The sequence below is a fragment of the Gracilinanus agilis genome, chromosome 1 (assembly GCF_016433145.1).
Source record: "Gracilinanus agilis isolate LMUSP501 chromosome 1, AgileGrace, whole genome shotgun sequence".
NCBI lineage: Eukaryota > Metazoa > Chordata > Mammalia > Didelphimorphia > Didelphidae > Gracilinanus > Gracilinanus agilis.
In genome coordinates, this window is record NC_058130.1 from 780,714,738 (window position 1) to 780,735,591 (window position 20,854).

A 20,854-nucleotide genomic window follows, 5' to 3' on the forward strand; every position below is an offset into this window, starting at 1 on the left:
TTCTTCACAACCAAACTGGGTGAGTCCTAAGGATTCCCATTTTACGGAGGAGAAAAACAAGGCTGGGAGAAAAAACCACAGCATGGTCAGAAGAGAGGCTGACCCTCATGGCAGAGGTGAGGAAGTCAAAGCTGAGAGCTGGGTCCGAGTCGGTGCCCTCCCCTCCCTCCCATCCCCAGGCTTCCAGGGACACCCACGAGGGGAAAGTGCATGTGCTGGCACCCAAACCTGCTTAGAGAAAAGGGGAGGCCCTGCTGCAGTGGGAAGAGCCTTTATTATCTGGTGAGTCATTGGGGGTCCGTTACCAGGCCTCTCCTGAAAAGGGGCGCCACCTCAGAGGCCTGCAGGACTTCAGTGGTGGGCGGGGGCTCTCAGATGGACAGAAGGGACTCTGGCTCCCAGGGAAGATCTTCCTGTGTCATCTGGCCTTGGGGCAGTTCCATCCCCCCACCCCTGGCCCCCCGGCCCTCCACAGCCTCCTTAGGGTCCCAGGCTGGGCTGTGGCGACTCACTGGATGCCAAGATGGCACACGCAGCCCTCTACTCTACTAAGTCTTCCCATCACCCCTCGTCAGGACCTTCAGCGCCCCCCCTACAAGTGGGCCGGCCCGCTCAGCTCTTCCCTTCTCTTTTGGGGAGGGATTGAAGGAAAAGCACAAAAACAGGCCACAAGCATCCCAAGCCTGGCTCAGCAGACACCAAGACTTTGGCAGAGGAAGGACACATTTAGGCAGCCGGAATCAAGAGCTAAAGAGAGGCAGCATGAAGGTTGAGGGGACTCTCTGGTCTCTCTTTGAACCCCTTCTCGTCAGCTGGGCCACGGCCAGAAAAAGCCCCGTCCAACCAAGAGCAGAATTGGAGAGTCCAGAATAAGGTGGTTGACTTGTCCACGTGGCACGAACTAGACCTCTGAGGAGGCCAGAGAGCTTCGAAGCATCCCAGCGAGGAGGAGGAGGAGGCAAGGGGGGGGCACAGCTAACAGGCGGCCTGGTTCACGGCTTTACAAACACGAAGTCCTTGCAACAGGACGAACACACTGACCTCCACAGTTTGCCAATTATGAGCTTCTTTCTGGGCAATCTGTGGTTTGGACAAAGCAAGAAAAAAGATACGGAAGAGGAAGCAAAGCCCCCTTGACCAAACCCTTTAATTTGAGGCCGAATCCAGGGGTGACCGCTGTGTGAAGGGGGGGAGACACAAAAAATGGCCAGTGGAGCTCAGAGAAGGTACTTGGATCCTCCAGGCCCAGCCGCTGGGAGCAGGAGCACAGGGCTCGCCTGCGGCCCTTCCAGGCCTTCCCCAAATCCAGCTCATGGCACCAGAGTGCCAGTCGGAGGAGCTTTTTCTTAAGAAAGGCTCAAGGAAACAAAGGGCAGGCCATGGAGGGTCCTCTAGGTGACTGGGCGTCTTCTGTCCCTGACAAATCCAGTAACTAAAAGCCAAGAGATTGCAATAGATTCTTTTATTTTCTAATTAGCCAACGGTCCAAACTCATGGCTTTCTTCCCTTTTTGCGTAATGACTGTCCTTCTCCTGAAAAGGCAATGAATCGGCCTCCAGCTTCATCCTAAAGGGAAGAGAAAGGATCACTGCTTGGCTTCCTCAGACACCTTTACCCCCAGGAACCCCCAAATCAGGGGCCGATGCCTGCGGCAGCGTCTACCTCACCACAGGCTCAAAGGAGTCCCCTCAAGGCAAACCGCACTGGTACCGCGCCCCACGTCTGGCTTAGGTGTACCCCTGGACCAATCCTGAGAGCCAAGATGGGGGTACAGACAAGGAGGGAAGCTTCGCCCCTTCAAAGCTGCTTTTTTTAAAACCTCGGATCTTCTCTCTTGAAATCAGTACTGGGTATTGGTTCCAAGGTCAGGCGGTAAGGGCTAAGGCGACAGAGGTTGTGACCTGCCCAGGGTCACACAGCTCTGAAGTGCCTGGGGCCACACCTGAACCCAGGGCTTTCCAGCTCCGGGGCCACCTGAGCACGCCCACTAGCTTTGTTTCTCTCCGTGATACCCTCAATTTGACCACCATTTCCCAGGTCTGATCGAGGGGAAGGAGATACACGTTAAAAAGCGCCACAAACCCAGCCCTCAAGGATTTACTAGACACCAGACACTAGGTATGGGGACGGAGGGAGCCGAAGAATTCGGAGGAGATTTGGGCCCCCGGGAAGGAGGAGGCAGCAGCCCTGCTCGACGAGTGCAGGCAGACCGCATGGATCAGGGCCAGATTCTGAAAAAAATGACTTTTCTAATGAATGAAAATCAGTTTTCTCTCTCTTGCACCTCCTGACACAGAAGAAGGAAAGCAAAGCCCTTCGTCAAGCAAAACAAATTCCTGCTGTGGCCCCGCCTCCAAACATTTGTCTCCAGGTGCCCTGGACGCCCCTTCTAGGAATGCCATTCTAAGTTTCAGAGCATCACGGGGAGGTCACTGAGATGGGCAGGAGACCAACAGGTGGGTGGGGAGAGTTTTTTTTTTTTTTTAAACCCTTAACTTCTGTGTATTGGCTCCAAGGCAGAAGAGTGGTAAGGGTGGGCAATGGGGGTCAAGTGACTTGCCCAGGGTCACCCAGCTGGGAAGTGTCTGAGGCCAAATTCGAACCCAGGACCTCCTGTCTCTAGGCCTGGCTCTCAATCCACTGAGCTACCCAGCTGCCCCCTGGGGGAGGGGAGAGTCTTGAGGGAATCGGCCAGACGGGAAGGGCTGTCAGAGGTGCTCTGCTTGGACCTGGCAGATAAACAAGGAGTGATGGAGGGGCTAAATCTGGGATCAGGAAAATCCTTCCCAACATTTCGAGCTAGACCCCAAGTGAGACTTAGGGAGTGTCCCTTCACCGAGAGCTGGAGCATGTCACAGGGGACCCATTCAGGCACAGACTGGCAGGGCTAGATGGCCTCCGAGGTCCTGCTTCCCCTTGGAATTCTGGGACCGTGAAGCCAAAAAGCTTTGTTTCTGTGGGCCCCCCGCCCCAACCAGTAGCGGGGTGCCTGATGCTTCACTCACAGAACTCAGACCTAAATCTAGGATGAAGTCCTCTCTCTGGGGGAACAGGCCAGAAGCAGGCAGTGCTTCTCACTTACAGGGAAATACTCAGACCACACTCGGGCCGAGTCTGGGCCATTTCAAACGGAACCCCATGACTGGGGGGGGTGGGGTAGCGGGGTTCTGAAAATTCAAGACAAACAGCCCCAGGCAGCCGGGATGTCTATTCTGCTTACTGGACTAAAAGCCTCTCGAAGGCCAGGGATGTATCTTCACTAAACTTCTTGCCACCATTAGTACTTTTTTAAAAACCCTTACCATCTGTCTTCGAATCAATCCCAAGGGGCAGTGAGGTGGTTCGGTGGATTGAAAGCCAGGCCTAGCGATGGAAGGACCTGGGTTCAAGTCTGGCCTCAGACACCTCCTAGCTGTGTGACCCTGGGCAAGTCACTTAACCCCTCATTGCCTAGCTCTTACCTTGTCTTGGAACTGATATGGAATATTGATTTTAAGACAGAAGATAAAGGTTCTAAAAAAGCGATAGAATATGGATTGAAAAAGAGATCCCTCCTTGTGATCATCATCTACTCTAATCACACTGGAGTAAGGTTGAAAGACTTAATACTGGCCCCACAGCAGGGAGCTAGCTAGGGCAGGGGAAAGGGAAAGAAGCCATTCGGTTCTCCTTTTCCTCTGGCCCTGGTCAGACAATGCAGAAAAACTTGGATTCGCTCAGAATGCCGCAAAATCGCCAACACTCACCTCTTCCACTTTTTTGACCATTGGGCGGGAATTTCGGATGAAAGTGATCTTGCCAAGCTTAAAGTCATAATTAGGAATTCCTCTGGAGAAAGGAGAAAAAAGCATACAGTGAGGAAGAACAACTTCCAACCCCTCTCTCTGGTGCCCCAGCCCCAGGGCCTCCTCCAATCTGTGCGCGCGTGTGTGTGTGTGTGTGTGTGTGTGTGTGTGTGTGTGTGCGCGTGCAAGCATGGGAGGCCCCCTGGGCTGGGGAACAATCTGGTTTCAGACCACACTTGGGAAGGAAGAGGCTGATTCCCATAATTACACCAAGATGGTCTGACTCCTGGGAAACAATAAAGCTAGTGTGGACAATCTGGGCTGGCTGACCATAGTGGTCAGGAGTCTTGGGTTCAAATCCCACCTCTGACACCCACTACTGCGACCTCCCTGGCTGAAGTGCCTTCATCTTTCTGGGAGCAGGGAGAACATCTCCCATCCCTCTCTTCTCCTGAGGCTGTTGTAGTGGGATACCTGTGACGGGGTGCCAAAAATACCCACCCTGCCCCATCGGGGAAGCCAAGACAGGCCTGACACCCAATTCCTGAGTCCAGAGCCAAGGCCAAGCCTGCTCAGGACAAGGGTGGCCTAGATGTGGTGGGCAGCTCGGGGGCTGCTCTCTCCCACACACTCACCTTTTGATGTCTCCAGGCTTGATTGGGGAAGGGCTAGGCTCGATGCCTTTCTTCTTCCCGTCTAATCTGTTCCCAGAGCCAGAGAAAGCCTAGAAGGCAAAGGGCTGTTAACCACCTCCTACTAACAGTTAGAGTCTAACCATCCACAACAGTGATTAAGCATCTATGCCAGGCTAAGGCTGGAGCTCAGGGTTCTGTGCCAGGGAAATGAGGGCGTGGAATGGCCTGGAAGTCGTGGTGCCTGAGGGGAGGAGGACATGCCTTTAGGCCTGGACAGGAAGGGAGATGAAGGCTTGGACGTGAGGACAGGTCTGGAGGAGGCAGAGGAGTCCCGTGCACTAGCCAGAAGGGCAGCCTGGCGCTGGCCTGGGCAGGGTGTTAAATGCTAGGAGTTGGTAGGTGATTCTAGAGGTGAGAAGGAGCCGGGCAGATTCAGAGTGGCGCAGAACCACGGACAGCTCTGACTCTGGCTAGTAACTGGGGGCTGCAGGAAGGATGCTGGGAGAGGGCAGAGACCAATGCAGGCTTGTTTTGATAACCCAGACATGAGGAGAGCAGACTTGGCCCCAGGCTGGCTGCTGTGGGAATGGGGAGAGGCCGAGGCCATGAAGGCAGAACTGACAAGACGTGGCCAGAGATGGAGGGGACGGGGGATAGCATCATGTGGGCCTAGTTAGAGGAGGCCTAGGTGCTCCTGAGGAACGGTGCAGTGGACAGAGCCCCAGAGATCAAATCCGGCTTCTGTCCTTGGAAATTCTATTCTCAGCCTCAGTTTCCTCACCTGTAAAGGGCATAATATGAGCACTGACCGCTCAGGGTTGTTGTGAGCATCATTAACATTAAAGTCATTCACCAACCCAGGAGTGCCATCTAGATGCTAGCAAACAGTAATTCTGGTTTGCCTTTTCCTTCTCCAGTTCATTTTATAAACGAGGCAAAGAGGGTGAAGTGACTTGCCCAGGGCCATATAGCTAGGAAGGGACTGAGGCCAAATTGAACTCCAGAGCTAAGGCCCCTCTCCCTCTGTCCCACCACACGGCTCCCCAAACCTCCAGCTCTGTGGCCCAACGTCCCTCACTCGATGCCTGGCCTGCTGACTTGCTGCACCCTAAGCACAGGATCCCCCCAGTTTTATCTAGGCCACACCACATAATGGGGCTGAGATTCTTTTCCACTGAAGTTTGTTAGCTGCCTGTTTTGCCTTTAACATGTTAAACAAATGGCTTGATTTTTCAGGCCCTTGAGAAGCTGCCTGGCTGTGTGAGCACCAGGCCAATAGTCTAAACAACACGGACTCAAAGACTCAAGGGAATATGAGAGCTGAGCAAGCCGGGGCTGCCCAGCCCTGCGTATCAGAACCAGAGGGCAAATCACAAAAGCACAGGCCTGGATAGAAGGCTGGACCTAGACCAGACCTGGAGACCCAACAGGGCACAGCCAGGAGGGACTCGAGGAATCTCATCCAACTCCATCATTTCAGAGATGAGAAAACAGAGGTTTGGAGAGGAGCTGCGAAGGGGCAGGGCTATGCCTCTGCCCGAGGTCCTGGGGGCACGGCTGTCCTCTCATCCACTCTGGTGATCAGAGCTCTACTAGCTTATTTGTCTTCAAGACGGGGAAAATGGGACTCACCCGGAATCCGAGCTCTCCAACATACCCACTGTGGTCGGCTTCCACATCCTGGGAGAACAAAGGAAAGACAATACAATTAATGTTCTTGCGGCAAGAAATACACCCCTGCAACTTGAGGAAAATGGAGGGAATTGAGGGGACGAGGACAACAATGGTTCCTACCCAGTGGGCATTGGGAGAACCACACTGACCCCATCTTGTGACTTCATTATGGGTCTCGTCCAAATCTATTCTGTGAGAAAAGCTTATTCAATTCTGGGAATTGGAAGAGAACCTCATTCCAGCGCGGGAACCTAGGAATCAGATGGCCCAGTGTATCGTTTCCTTTTCATTAGTTTGGCTTTTTTTAACACATAGAAGTCTGTCTCCCCCCTGTATTTGAGGTGCAGCCTGTGTCAGGTAATCATTTAGGGGACCTGGATTCCTGTGCACCCCAGTGGCAGAACACAAGAGTCCCGTGGCACGTCCCACGGCTGGACGCCTGGGTCCCTGCCAGTTCAACTGAGCCAGTACAACACCGTCCCGGAGGGAGGAGCGAGCTGAGTTGAAAAGCATGGCAGAAAGCAGAGAGAAGGGCTTTTGGCCTCCACCTCTGAACGAATGCTCTCTGGAGCTGCTTTCTCTGCTCTTTTATCTTACCAAGCCTCGGCCTGCTCTACCCGAGACCTAATAAACACAAATCTGGTAGGAAGCCTCCAGATTAACTTTCAATTCGAACAAGCCCTAAGCTGAGGGAGGGGCCTGCTCCCAACTTGCTGGGCGCTTGCTATGCATTGCTTAATAAATCGATATGGTGTCTCCTCAGGCATTTCACCTTTCACATGGCCCAAACTTCGGCAGGGTCCCAGGGTGCTCCCCCATCCCTGCCCCATCAGTGTAAGAGCAGCCTCCACCCAGACTTACTGTTGTTTCCTCGTGCGGAGTCTGTCGCTCTGGCTCTTTGTAGCCCAGGGGTGCGTCAAAGTCTACCTGTAGATCCAAAGAGGAGAAAGACCGATCCTGACGGGCACGTCTGCGGCCCTCAGTTTGCACATCTTTAAAACGGGTCTCTCCTGGCTCCCCCAGCCTCTTTTGACAGCACCTGGCGCCTGTGGCACAGATGACCCCGGGACCAAAGCTTCGCTGAGTTTCCAGGGCTGACCCCAAGACCAACAGAAATTAGGGAGAAGATGGGGAGGGATAATCTCATTTCCATCTCAGCCTACTAAACACCTGGCTGGTTTTTAAAGCTGCCTCTGCCAGCCCTCCCGTCCTGCTCACTGACTCACTGGGGCACTTTATTTCTCTCATGACAGTCATACTTTGTTTCCACATATGCTCTAATCCTCGCCAGGCGGGATGCTCTGAGAGGGTACTGGAGAGACAGAACTATCAGGATGGGCAGAGAGCAGCAAGGCTCCTGGTCCCCCCCCACCCCCCGAAGGGATCCAGGGTTCTTACACATCCCCGTTATCCGAGGGGTGTGTTCTGTGGGTTCTGGGGGGAGCCTCACCCCAGGCTGGAAGATTTGGATGACTTTCTCTCATTTCGTTAACCCAGAAGGTCATTCCCCTTTCCCCAAAAGACTAAACTCATCTGGCAAAATGCAAACTTGATTTGCCCCCAAGGAGATTTCACCAGGATCTGGCAGAGGCTCGGGCTAAAGCCTGGAGGCTTAGGACAGTTCAAGGTGCGGGGCCAAGTGACTTCTCTGAAGTGCTGAGGGGACCCCAGGCTGCAATGTTTCTGGAAGCTTGTTGGGAGCCTGTAGTGGTCCATTTGTCACCAGAACTGAACTCGAAGGACAACAAAGACAAGCCTGTTTCATTTTGCTGATCATAAGAATCAGTTTGGGGCCGAAGAATTCTGAAAGCCTTCCTTCCTGCAGCCTGACCACCGACAGGTGACAAGACGCAGCTTTGGCTCTAAACATCCCATCTGACTGGCCACCAGGATGCCACCACAAAAGAAAGGGACATCCAGATGAAGGAGTCTTTACCAAAGTCTTGGCTGGGTGATGTGATGCAACAGGACCCCACGATCCCCTCACCCTCACTGTTCTAAGACTTGGTGTCGTACTGGCTTTCAATGTCCTTCCCAAAGAGGAACAGTGTGTTAGGGCCAGACAGGAAGCCCAGAACGGCTTGTCCGGTTCTTTTTCCGAGACCCTCTTACTAGCTCCTCAAATAAAACTCCATTCCCTCCCTCGCCCCAAAGAGGATGTCTACGAGACTACGTTGTAACTTTCCTCTTGGACGAAGCACTTACGTTCATGTCACATTCTATAATAGACACAGCTTTATCTGGTTTTGTCTCCATCACCCGAAGTTCATAGATCTGTGTAAGAGCAAAAATGTCACCGGGATTACTGTCAGAAACCAAAGGAAGGTCCAGCACTGAGAGCTGGAAGAGAACCTGGAGATCATTTAAACCTGGAGCTTTTAATTTTAGAAATGAGTAAACTGAGGCTCACAGAGCTTTCCCCAAGGTCACAAAGGAAATAAATTTTGGAAGTGGGATTTGAACTCTAGATCTCAAATTCTAAATCCAGGACATAATAAAAAACGAGCGAGGTCAGCATATACCTAGTTAACATCAGGTGCCAATGATACCCCCGCCCAAATGGTGACTCTTAACTCTGGGCCCTGGATGAGGCACAAGTTCACTCGTTCTTTCTTTTTTACATTGGTGATGTTACTTTCTGCTTCTCTCAGTTATCTTCTTCTCTAGGGGTTGGAGGTACCCAAGAAATCATGGGGTTACAGGAATTCAGAAGGGGCCTTAGAGGGCATCTACACCAGGGCTGCTGCTGCTTCTTTTTAAAAATACATTTATTTATTTTTAAATATTTTTCCATGTTTCCATGATTCATTTTCTCTCCCTCCCCTCTCCCAGAGCCGACAAGCAATTCCACTGGGTTGAAAAAATGTTATCACTTGATGCCTATTTCCATAATATTCATTTTTGCTACCGAGCGATCTTTGAAAGGCTAAACCCCAAATCACATCCCCATATGTACATGTGGTAAGTGATGTCATATGTTTTTCTTGTGCATCTCTACTCCCACAGTTCTTTCTCTCAATGTGGATAGCATTCTTTCCAATAAGACCTTCAGGAGTGTCCTGGCTTGTTGCATTGCTACTAGTAGCAAAGTCCATTCCACTGGATTGTTCCACAGTGTTTTACTTTCTGTGTATAATGTTCTCCTGGTTCTGCTCATTTCACTCTGCAGTTCATATGGAAAGCCTCCAATTCATGATTCCTTTCAGCCCAATAGTATTCCATCCCCATCAGATACCACAATTTGTTCAGCCGTTCCCCATTCAATGGACACCCCCTCATTTTCCAATTTTTTGCCACCACAAAGAGTGCAGCTATAAATATTTTTGTACAAGTCTTTTTCCTTATCATCTCTTTGGGATACAAACTCAGCAGTGTTATGGCTGGATCGAAGGGCAGACAGTCTTTTAAAGCCCTTTGGGCATAATTCCAAATTGTCTTCCAGAATGGCTGGATTAATTCACAACTCCATCAGTAATGCATTAGTGTCCCAATTTTGCTGCATCCCCTCCTGTATTTATTATTTTCCTTTGCTGTCAGGTTAGACAATCTGCTGGATGTGAGGTGGTACCTCAGAGTTGTTTTGATTTGCATTTCTCGAATTAGGAGGGATTTAGAACCCTTTTTCATGTGCTTATTGATAGTTTTGATTTCTTTATCTGAAAACTGCCTATTCACGTCCCTTTACCATTTGTCAATTGGGGAAAGGCTTGATTTCTTATACAATTGATTTAGCTTCTTATAAATTTAAGAAATGAGACCTTTGTCAGAGGTTTTTGTTAAAAAATTTCCCCCCAATCTATTGCTTCCCTTCTAATTTTGGTTGCATTGGTTTTGTTTGTACAGAAACTTTTAAATTTAATTTAATCAAACATTTATTTTACATTTTGCTTCTTAACCTAGGGCTCATGAACCTTTTTTTTTTTTAAACCCTTATCTTCCGCCATAGAATCAACACTGTGTATTGGTTCTAAGGCAGAAGAGCAGTAAGGGCTAGGCAATGGGGGTTAAGTGACTTGCTTAGGATCACACTGCTAGGAAGGGTCTGAGGCCAGTTTTGAACCCAGGACCTCCCGTCTCTAGGCCTGGCTCTCAATCCACAGAGCCGCCCCACTGCCCCCTCATGAACTTGTTTTGGAAAAAAAAAAAAAAGGTCTATAACTGTAAAATTAAGTTTCCTTTGTAATCTTACATATTTTACATTGTGTATTTAAAAACATGATTCTGAGAAGGGGTCTACAGACATCCCCCAGGCTGCCCAAGGGATCGTGCACACAAGCATGAAGAACTCTAGACTAACTTCTTCATTTTAAAGAGGAGGTAACTGAGTGGCCTGCCCATGGGCATAGACTGGCAATGGCACAATTTGAGCTCCGTCTTCTGACCACCTCTCTAACCACACCAACATTTAGTTCAACCTCCCATTGCGCAGAGAAGTATTAGTCTGATTTTTACTAATGTAGTCATTTAATCAATGCCCAAAGTGGAAGTATTCTTCAAATGGGAAGGAAAAAAGCATTTATGTGCCAGGGCCTTTACAATCATCATCTCATCTGATTCTCACAACAGCCTTGGAGGCAGGTGCTCTAAGTCCCATTCTAGAGCTGGGGAAATTGAAGCATCCAGGTGTAATGACTTGCCCAGGGGCACACAGCTAATAAGTGTCAGAGGTCATATTTGAATTCAGGTCCTCCTGTCTCTCAGCCCAGTACTCTTATCCACAGTACCAATGAGCTGCCTCCAATTGGCATGACAAATATATTTTAAAAAAATTCTTTCAGAAGGCTGAAATAGACAGCTTTGAAGGTTCTGATTTTCAAAAAGGGGTTGCTTAGGACCCTGAGGTGTGTGTACATGTACGTGTGTTTGATGGAAATCAGGGAAGAGCGGCCGGTCACATTCAGAGCTCACTGTCCAAGGCCTGCGGTTTTCTGAGGATTTGTAACAGAATCTCATTGCCTGCCTTCTGGGTTCTGGGGTCAAGTTTCTTTAGCCTGGGAGAAGCAGACACTCAACAACAGCCAAGCTCGTGGCTGCTCCTGGATCCTGGCTGCTTTGGGAGTCACCTCTAGGCCATCAGGAAGGCATGAGAAGAGAACACATAGTACAGGGGGGCTTTGCCACCCATCTTTAACCTTAGACCCAGAAGCTACAGAAGAGAGAAATGCAGCCTTCTAAGAATGAACTTGAGGCGGGCAGCTCCATGGCTCAGTGGATGGAAAGCCAGGCCCAGAGACAGGAGGTCCTGGGTTTGAATCTGGCCCTCGACATTTCCTAGCTGTGTGACCCCAGATAAGTCACCTAACCTCTACTGGTTAGCCCTTCCCACTCTTCTGCCTTTGAATCAATATGCAATATTGATTCTAAGAAGGAAGGTAAAGGGTTTTTATTTAAAAAGAAGAACCTGGGCACATCTGAGAAAAATCACTCACAGGTGCCAAGTAGGGGGTGGTAACAGGCCAGGAAAGCTCTGCCTATAGATCTGTGCTGAAGACCCCTCCAATAATGAATGAGGGGCATGTCCCGTCCCCCCCCACCCCTTTTCCCCTCACTGCCCATCCTGTAGTCAGTCACATGAGATTTAAGCTTAAAACAAACAGCAGCTGAATTGGCCCGTGCCCAGTGGATGCTGGGAACCATGTTCACTGCCCCCCAACCCTGAGACTCACCTTTTCATTGTAGTTGATGGCAATCACATCCCCAGTGGTCAGACAAGCAAAGTTTCTCAAAGCATTTTCCAATCTGTAGACAGTGTCAAAGCAACATGGCAAGAGGTGGAAACAACTCGTGAAAGGGATTGGGAATCCCACAGCCCCATCCCAATCAAAAAGTGCCCAGAATGGCCAGATGTAGAGATCATGGGAGGACCAACATGGACTTTTCTTTCTGCCTCACTGTGGGCAATAAAGGAATTAACTCGATCTGGGTTACTCTAGCCCCTGTTCTGAAGGAGTGAACCATCTGTCTGGATGCGTACATGGTGAAGATGCTCGCCAGGACCCAGAGTGTCTTCAGAGGAGACAGGCCTTGAAGGTGGGAACGGGGCAAAGAGAGCAGGCCTGTTCCTAGCATGGAGAGGGTGCAGGGAAAGGCACAGAAACTAGAGACGGGATGGGGAGTCCTCCGGTTTGGCTAAAGGAGATGAGAAGAGGAGCTGGGAAAGCTGGCTTAGAGCCCCAGTTCCTCAGCCTGATTAGTGGCACTGTCTTCTGGGTTAATTGGGCCACCGTCAAGACTACGGACCCCTTCTTAGCTCTGTTATATCATTGGTTTCAGAACACCTTTTAACTTGTGGCCGGGTTTTTGCTAACACTTAACTATATTCTGAAACCGGCCTTTGTGCATAGCCCCTAGGCAGGCCTTTGTGCATAGCCCCTAGGCACTGAGGACAAAGAACAGCGTTTCTCCAGCTATTTCTCACTAGATTGTCACCAATGCTAACAATCAAGGGCGTTTCCACACCAAATAGTGGGATTATGTGGACAAACTACCCAGCATTTCCAGGGGCAGGCTAGCAGTGCTCCTAGAAATGGATTAGTGCTAGGGGCCACGGATACTGCAGACACCAACTCGAACCCAAGCCATCAACCCGTGGAGCCTTTGAGGGGAGGCTTTGGGGTTCTCCTTCCCAAGAACCTAGCTGGCCCCAGGGCTGCCCCATTTTCTCCCTGAGCAATCAAGATACTCATTTATCCAAAGCAGAGAATGCAGAATCCTGGAGGAGCTCCCTAGGGACAGGGGAAATTCTCCTCCTTCTTTGGCCCCACGGCCCTGACCTTGGGGCTCCTTACCCTGTAGTGACCACTTAAGCTTGCTACAGAATTGTACTGGGAATTTGATCTCCTGCCCAGGAACTAACTAGAGCCCGCCCCAGCCCTGAGACAGTTTCTGCCTTCCTCCCTCACATGTTCTGGGGCTTCAGGGTAGGTGGGTGGACAGCAGGCCTATCCGAGCCGAGACCCCCAGAATGTCCAGCCCTTCTACCTCAGCCTATAGGGCTCAATGCCACTGCCTACAGGGCATATCTATACCGGCTGCAAAAGCCTTCTGACAGATACTTGAGGTCACTGCTTTTCCTCTCCATTAGCGGGGAAGGCTCAGTGAATAGGCTAGAAGGAGGGAAGGTGATGGGAAAACAAGTCCACAATAAGAAGGAATGACAAAAGCAAGCATGCCTGGGCTCCCAAAGGATACACTGCCTTAGGGTTGGTGATGTCCAGGAAATCCGGACTCTGGGGCTGGAATTTGGAGTAAGTCGCCACTTGCAGGTTGACGCTCTCTACTTGCACCAGGCCCCCCTCTTCCAGAAGCAGATTCTGCATCATCTGTAAAAGGAGGTAGAAGCAGGATGGTTCCTGGGGCCACAGCACGGGACCGTCTCTTCTGACTGGTGCAGATCCGTGTGCTGCCCCTATCTCAAGGGGCACAAGGAGCTGCTCTCTGAGACCCCGAGGCCTGGGGAAAGAGTCCTGCCTCTGCCCTCGCTGGCTGGGGAAGCCTGGGCAAAGGCCTTCTACTGCAGTCCCTCAGGTACAGAGAAAGCACCGATCCTCCTCCCTGGGAGAGGGGACGCCTCAACCAATGAAGCCAGAAGTCAGAGTGTCCAGAAAAGGGCCCTGGGCTTGGCAAGGTTTCTCATTCAGGCTCTGCTCTTTGGTTCCCAGGCAATCCTGGGCAAGTCCCCAACCAGGTCTTAGCGGTCTGTCCCCACCCACAAAAAGAGAGGGCTGGACTAAGGCTGGATGATGCCCAGCATTCTAAGAAGGATCCAAGCAGGTGAGAAAACTGAGACCTCATGAGAGGCAAGTCACTCTGTCAGCTGAAAATGCTCCCCTCCAGAGAAGGAATAAGTTGGAAAGCAGACCAAAATATTTTTACTTGCTTAATCCTTTTTTTCCATCTGTGGCTAACGGGGAAATGTTCTGCACAACTGTGTGTGTATAATCTATGTCAAATTGCCTCCCTTCTCAAGGAGGTGGGAGGGGAAGGACAAAAATATGGAACTCGAAATTTTAAGAAATGAATGTTCAAAGTTGTTTTCACAGGTGCCGAGTGTGAATTTACCCATCTGCACTTCCTACCTGTTGGTCTTGGTTCTGTGTACAGAGGACAAGCAGAACAAGCTTCCCCTTCCCTTGCCCAATCTTCTCCACAGGAGAGCCCCTCAAACACCTGAAGACACCTGCCACATAGGTCTCCCATGTTCCCTCAAATGAGGCTCTGAAGGCTCACTCTCTAGGCCCTGAATCCCCTGGCTGCCTGAGGATGCTCTCCGGACCACGTTCTTTCTAAAATGGGCCACACTCCAGATGGGACCAGGCCAGGCCGAGGGAGCTTTCCCGGAGTGGGCACAAGGCCTCTCTCAATGCCTTTTCTCTGCTGGCTCCGTGACTGAGGATTTCTGTGGAGCTGCAGTTCAGTACCGCCCTGCCCTCCAATGACTTCACAGAGATCCTCTTGGCTCCCTAATCTTGTTTCCTACTTGATTTGGCCTCATTTAACTGACTCCCTCTGGCCTAGGAGCTCTTTTCATTGGCTTAAATGAATTAATCTTGTAAAATCGTTTCCATTTCATCTTGTGAGACTGATCTAGATCTCTTGTCCCCAGTGGGGGCTTTCCCACTTAGCTCTGGGCCACCTGCAAATGTGCAGGGATTTCACCTGATTCTTTACCCAAGATGGCAAACAGCTTCAGGTCATCTACACATTACTCGGGTCATACCCTACAGATACCATCTGAGTCAGACCCAGTGCATTGTGGGTCAGCCTTGAAATACTCACCCAGTGGGGCAGGTAACAAATACCCTCGTCTGCCACAAACTCCAACACGCCACAGTGGGTCATCCTGTCTGAGTTTTTATTGGTCAGCTTGAACAGCATGGGATAGGTGATATTAAGTCGACCTAGAAGAAAAGAAGGCTGCTTAAGAGAGAGATTCTGGGGGCGCCAGAGGGGCCAGTGTCTGTCAGCCAAGGTCACCCCAATCCTCTCCCACAGGAAATGTCCCTGTCCAGTCCCATCACATCACCCCAGCTCCCTTTAACTTCTATTCCCATCCATTTCCTTTTACTGAGGTTAGAGAAGAGAAACAGCCATTCCCAAGAGGGTTCACTTCCCCTCACTCCTGACCACCATGCGTCCCATCCCCAGACTCAAGTGTCCAGTCCCTTTGTGTCCATCAGGGACCCCCCATCGTCCCTCCAGCACTGGGCATTGGACACAGCTGGGCTTATTCTCTGTCAGGGATGCTGAGGTAAAAACCACTCTCCCAGGATCAGTGTGCAGAGAGCACATCTCCCGACATCCAGGAGACATGCTGGACAGGTACACAATGGCTGGCCTCCAAGCCCATTCTTTGGGCACCCGAGGATGATACTAATGCTCTGGGCCTGCTTCCTCACTCTGTTACATCACATATGCACCAGGCTGCTGGGAGAAGCCCATGTGAACAGGTCCTGGGGCCTCACTGCACTCTGGTCTCATCTCAACATGAGGGGATACCTCTGGGGCTTCTCAGGTGGAGCCTATGAAGACAGCCAGGCACTCCCTACTCTCTGGCTGTCTCTTTCCGAGCCTTGGCTTCCCTCACCATTCTGGAACCACGATCCATGATCAAATCAACACACCACACTGTTCCTGGATGGGGCATATCAATCTCGTCTCCTTTCTCTATAGACACAGAATTTGTTGAGGGCAGAGACTATCTTTACTTTTCTATTAATGCCTCATTACCAAGATCTTGACTGCTTGTTTACTCATTCATTTATTCTTGCTAGGGGCCAGGATTCCATCTGAATCCGTTTTGTAATCCTGGTGGAGAAAGTCCACCAGTGCTGTCCCTACTTTCTTGAGGGTAGTACAGAGCCAGGATGAACCAGTTTCTCTAAGTCACACCAAATCTTTCCCCCTTTTAAATACACCTTCCAAAATAGAGCTGAGCACGGCCACATCTCCATAGGATTCAGGTTCATTCTAAGGTTCAAAAGGAATCAACTGCCTCTGGTGGGGGAGAAGACATGAGCTCTGGCAAATACTAATGCTACATGGCTTTCTCTATGTCTGCTGAAGCTGGCACAAGGGGGCCTCTCCTCCCCCGTCCTTTCCATCCAACTCCAGTACTCTGACCCCTTGAGCAGCCAGTGGAGAACCCATTGATCTCTCCCTTCTCTGAACTGCTACATCACAAAGTCTGGGCCGCACAGCTCAGCGTGGGCTGCTGTTCCCTATTTCAGGTCTGTAGGTCTTATTTTTCCAGTGAGACTGAGGTCAAGGAATGACTCTGAAACCCCAAGCTTTCCTGGGGCCTTGAGATGGGAGAGGACCAGGGCAAAGGGCCGGGTCTGACTCCATCTGAAATCTATGATTATAGTTTCCCCTGAGCCTCAGTTTGGCTGTAGGCAGAACGGGGATAATGATGGCCGCTGTTGGTAAGTGGGCAGGCACCATACAGAAAAACGAGCTGTTGAGACGGAAGGGCTGTGGAACTCAAGTGTGACCCTCTCCTGTTACAGGCTCAGGGGGCCTTGTGACCTGCCTGGAGGATGCTAAGGGTTAACGCTGGGCTGCGAAGCCAAGTCCCTGACCCCAAACCCAGGATGTCCAACAGCTTGGCACACTGCAGGGCAGCCAATGTTTGTTACTGAATCATCAGATAATTGAGAAAATACTTACTAAGTTGATCCAGGGCCGAGGGTGGCATAATTACTGCAGAGAGAACAGGAGAAAGGTTTTTTTAAAAGGACAACATCCAAACAAGTGGGGTTTCTATTTGCTACACTAAACTTTGTTTAACAAAACAATTCAGGATGGCAAGACAGAATTTCTGCCTCAAAGATTTTTACTGTACAGCCTACTCTGGGGAGGTGCTTAGTCTGTTGGCTATAATGAGCAGTTCAAGCTTCCAGTCGGATCAGACATTCACGACCGACCGTACTTTTTATCAACTGGGACAACAAAGACTTTTCATTCAAACCCATGGTCGGGCTGCCTGGATGCACAAACAGTTAACTTTGGGGGTTATTAAAAATATCAGTTTATGGGCCAGAAAAAGTGATTAGTCAAAATAAAAACAAGCACATACTCTTCCCTCCTTTCTCCACATCTGACCTGTCATTAGGTCCTGCAAGCATGGACACTGAGAAGCAACGATACTGGGTGGAGAAGCGGTTCTGGAAAACGCGGGGGATGGGATGATCAAACATATTGAAAGAGAACTGGAGGAAAAAAAGAGAGACTTGTGTAAGGCATATCGTCAAGTCCACACGACTCAGCAGCTGAAAGTCAGAAAGGGTGAACAAAGATAAAAACCGGATTAACGTGACTGCTCCGGTTTGGCATGTCTGTGGATGGGCGTGGGGGATTCCAGAACCCCTTTGTGTTCCACCCTGTGGTGCTAACTGGCATTTGTCCTGTCCTGGCTGGAGCACCAAGCACCTGGATTCTTCTGTGGCAAGAGAGCAAGGCCCTTGGACCCTTTGCACACAGAGATGTGGGATGACAACTCTTTTGGGTTTCTTTTCTTTTAAACCCTCATCTTCTGTCTTAGAATCAAACCTGTAGTGGTTCTAAGGCAGAAGAGTAGTAAGGGTAGGCAATGGGGGTCAAGTGACTTGCCCAGGGGCACACAGCTAGGAAGTGTCTGAGGCCAGATTTGAACCCAGGACTTGTCTTTAGACTTGACTCTTGATCCATTGAACCACCCAGCTGCCACTCTAGGGTTTGCTTTTAGAGGGAATTCCTAGCAACATGTGCTCTTTAAAGGTAAGTGTGAAAGGGAAATTCTAATCAACTGAGGCCTCCGGTAAGGGGAAGAGAGAGACCCTGAAGTGAGTCACAAGTCTCTGTCTCTAAATAGAGCCTTTGCCACTTTCTAGCTCAGGAAATGTGAGAAATCCTTGGCCTGGCTGAGCATCAGTGACCTGCTTGTGAAAAGGAGGGCACAGCTGCCCTACTGCCGTAGGAACTTTGAGGGAAGTGCCGGGTGACTTTGGGGGGGTGGGGCACGGAGCCCAGCTCAGACAGCCCCTCCAGTCAGCGGTTGACCGTCCACAATGTTCTTCAAGTGTTTCCTGAGAGCTGCTTCTCCTGGACCTGCTGGAGGGAGATGATGGCTCAAGGCCACACTACATGAACCCTCAATGAGTGCTTCTAGCACTGGAGATCCCCCAGCCTCCACAAGGTTCTCTGTCCATACCCTGGTCTCTACAGACCCTCCTGCCCAACCACCAAGTGTCAACCAACCACACATGGTTTCAGTTCTATCGTTGTAGTTGGACAGTGAGGTGGCACAGTGGGCAGAGTACTAGGCCAGAGTCAGGAACTCAGCTTCTGGAGTTCAGCCTGGCCTTCGACACTGGCTGTGTGACCCTGGGCAAGTCACATCACCCAGTTTGCCTCGGTTTCCTCATATGCCAAATGAGCTAGAGAAGGGAATGGCCAACCGTTCCAGTGTCTCTGCCAAAACCCCCAGTGGAGTTATGGAGAGTCCTTAGCCCAGTGCTAGACACACATAAGAGCCTATTAAACGACCAGAGGAAAAGCAGGAGTGGGAGAAGGGGATGACCACTCTTCTTAGGCAAGGGCCCACAGTGATTACAGAAGGCCAGGAGGGAGGAGGGCTCCTCTTGACTGGGCCTGGGGGCCAGACCAACTAGGGGAGGGGCTGTTGTGACCCTGACTAATCCGGGTGCTAAGAAACCCTGATTGTGTCTGAGCCACTCATTTTGGGGAGGAGACGATGAAGCCCAAAGGCAGTGGGCCTGAATCTGTCTCTTTTTTCCCCACTGGCCAGCACTTTCCCTCTAGGAAAGGATTCCATTGGCTTGAAGAGCCCTTTCCACGTTCTCCACTGGAATGTCCGACTCCTTCTGGAAAATATGTGAGCCTGGCTCCTGCCTGGGCCTTGGCACTTATTCACCAGCTGCCCTTTTCCCAAGGAGGCACCCTGTGGGGGAGAGAATCAGGGCACACATGCCTGTCTCTTGGAGAGTGTGGTAGGCACCAGATCCAGTGGTGACCCAAGAAGAGCTGAAAGCTGGCATTTTGCCTTGGTCCCTGCTGGGTGCCAACTCACATTCCTACACCTGGAAGGTTCCCTCATGACCACTGAAGTGGGGGACACCTACTGCCATCTTCATTCTACAGATGTACAAACTGAGGCTTGGGAAGTTAGTGACCTTGTGAAAGACCATGAAGGAAGCCCTGGAACCCTCAGAGAAGCCACAAGGAGTCTGAGGCAGTCACTCAGGCAGTGGAGAGTGAGCTGCCCATCCCTGGGCTGAGCCAGTAAGTGTCCTAGCCAGGTGACCCCAAGAAGGCAGTGGGCAGAGAGCCTGGGCCTCTCGCCTTCCCCTGCTTCAAGATGGGTGACAGCCCCTAGCCTCTCTGAGCCTCCCAAGAGCCCAAGCTCCAGGTCCTGGGATTCTGGGATTCTGCAAACAGGGAAGGAAAACTCTAGTGAAGAGGAGGAACCAGAGGACCTGGATTTAGCTCCCTTCCTGCAGGGTCAAGCCATTTGCTCTCTGGGCAGTTGGCTGGAATAGGGTCATTTCAATCATTTAATCCAAGTCAAGTTCAGGGCCTGAGGACCAGGAAGCTGCCTGGGAGGCCCTCACTGGAGGGAGGGGACCCCAAAGGAATCAAAGCTAGGGGAGGGGCAACAGTGCCTTTCATTAAGGTTTGGGAAGAGAGACCTTAGCAATCACTGATCAATCGACAAGCATTGATTAAGCACCTTCTGGGTTGCCAAGCCCCCTGCAGAATTTGAACCCGCAGCCCTGAAGGGTTAGGAGGGGAAGGGGCACCAGACTTGCTAGGGGGACTCCATGAAACCTCCCAACAACCCCAATGAAGGGCCAGTTTTCTCCCCCACCGATCACAGTCGCCCCTTTTCCAGCGGGGAAAACTGAGGCAGGCGGAGGACAGTGACTGGGTCAGGGTGACGCAGCTAGGTCAGCCCGAGGTTTCATGGCCCCAGGCATCTTTGGAGGGGCAGTAAGTGGGCCCGAGCCCGGCGAGGAAACTGAGGCAGAGTGGGCGGCAAAGGACCTGGACTTCCCCCCTCCCCCGAAAGACTTCCGGCCTAGGGGGCGCGGCGGGGCGCCTGGCCCGCAGGGAGCCACGAAGCCTTGAAAGCTGATGCCAGCCGCACCAGGCCCGGGCTCCCCGCAGGGGCCGTCGTCACTCGCACTATCCCGTCCCGCCCCAGTCCGGTGGCTTTGAGCCTGGTGACTCAGGCCGCGCGCCCCGGCGGGGTCCGGGCACCGGCTAGCCGAGGCCCCGGGCGGCAGAGGTGGACTGGGGACGCTTACCATGGCGGGAGACGGTCCCAGGCGCCTAGGGCTCCTGAGGAGAACACAACCGGCTAAGCTTGAGAGCCAGTGACCAGCCCAGGACCCTAGCGGAGCCGCGCCTGCGCAGCGCCCGCCGGAAGTGACTCATCTGTAGCCGGGCTGGGGGGAGTGACCGGAAAGGGAACTGCGGTACAAGGGTCGCAGATCCAGCCAAACGTACCCCATTCCCTATGGTCACGTTAACAGAAACGATACTTTCGCTTGACACCTAGGAAAGACCACAGTTTTGTTTAGACTTAAGACTTGGGCTTCTATTTAACTACATTTTCCCCTACAACGGCTGCTATGGTAGTTCCCATTCTCTCACTAAAGACTACATTATCCAGAAGGCTAAGCGACTCTAAGTCGTCTTCATTGTGAACTTGGGCGGAAGTGAAGGGCGACTCCTGCTTTCGAAAACAGGACATAGGTG

General features: G+C 51.3%; 1 protein-coding gene across 2 annotated transcripts; it reads right to left on the reverse strand.

Moving 5' to 3' along the window:
* Positions 1-1,447: 1,447 nt before the first annotated feature.
* Positions 1,448-20,506, reverse strand: UFD1 (ubiquitin recognition factor in ER associated degradation 1). Of its 2 annotated transcripts, XM_044658906.1 has the most exons (12): positions 20,401-20,506; positions 17,198-17,304; positions 16,763-16,795; positions 14,873-14,994; positions 13,286-13,416; positions 11,761-11,833; positions 8,300-8,368; positions 6,956-7,021; positions 6,053-6,100; positions 4,421-4,509; positions 3,747-3,828; positions 1,448-1,566 (listed from the first exon to the last, which is right to left on the reverse strand). In XM_044658906.1, the coding sequence occupies exons 2-12, from the start codon at positions 17,202-17,204 to the stop codon at positions 1,492-1,494; spliced, it is 795 nt and encodes a 264-aa protein (XP_044514841.1). In that variant the 5' UTR covers positions 17,205-17,304; positions 20,401-20,506; the 3' UTR covers positions 1,448-1,491. The 2 variants fall into 2 exon arrangements, with proteins under 2 accessions (XP_044514841.1, XP_044514840.1); XM_044658905.1 differs by lacking the exon at positions 20,401-20,506 and having other exon boundaries at positions 17,172-17,304.
* Positions 20,507-20,854: the final 348 nt, after the last annotated feature.

What these genes read in the sequence shown, in the direction of transcription:
- UFD1 (XM_044658905.1), bottom strand. Translation starts at nt 17,292, where the DNA reads ATGTTTGATCATCCCATCCCCCGCGTTTTCCAGAACCGCTTCTCCACC. An exon ending in TGTGGAGAAAGGAGGGAAGA is followed by an intron (nt 16,796 to 17,171) that starts GTATGTGCTTGT and finishes TTCTCTCTGCAG; the next exon opens with TAATTATGCCACCCTCGGCC. An exon ending in CTCCGCACGAGGAAACAACA is followed by an intron (nt 6,101 to 6,955) that starts GTAAGTCTGGGT and finishes TTGTTCTCCCAG; the next exon opens with GATGTGGAAGCCGACCACAG.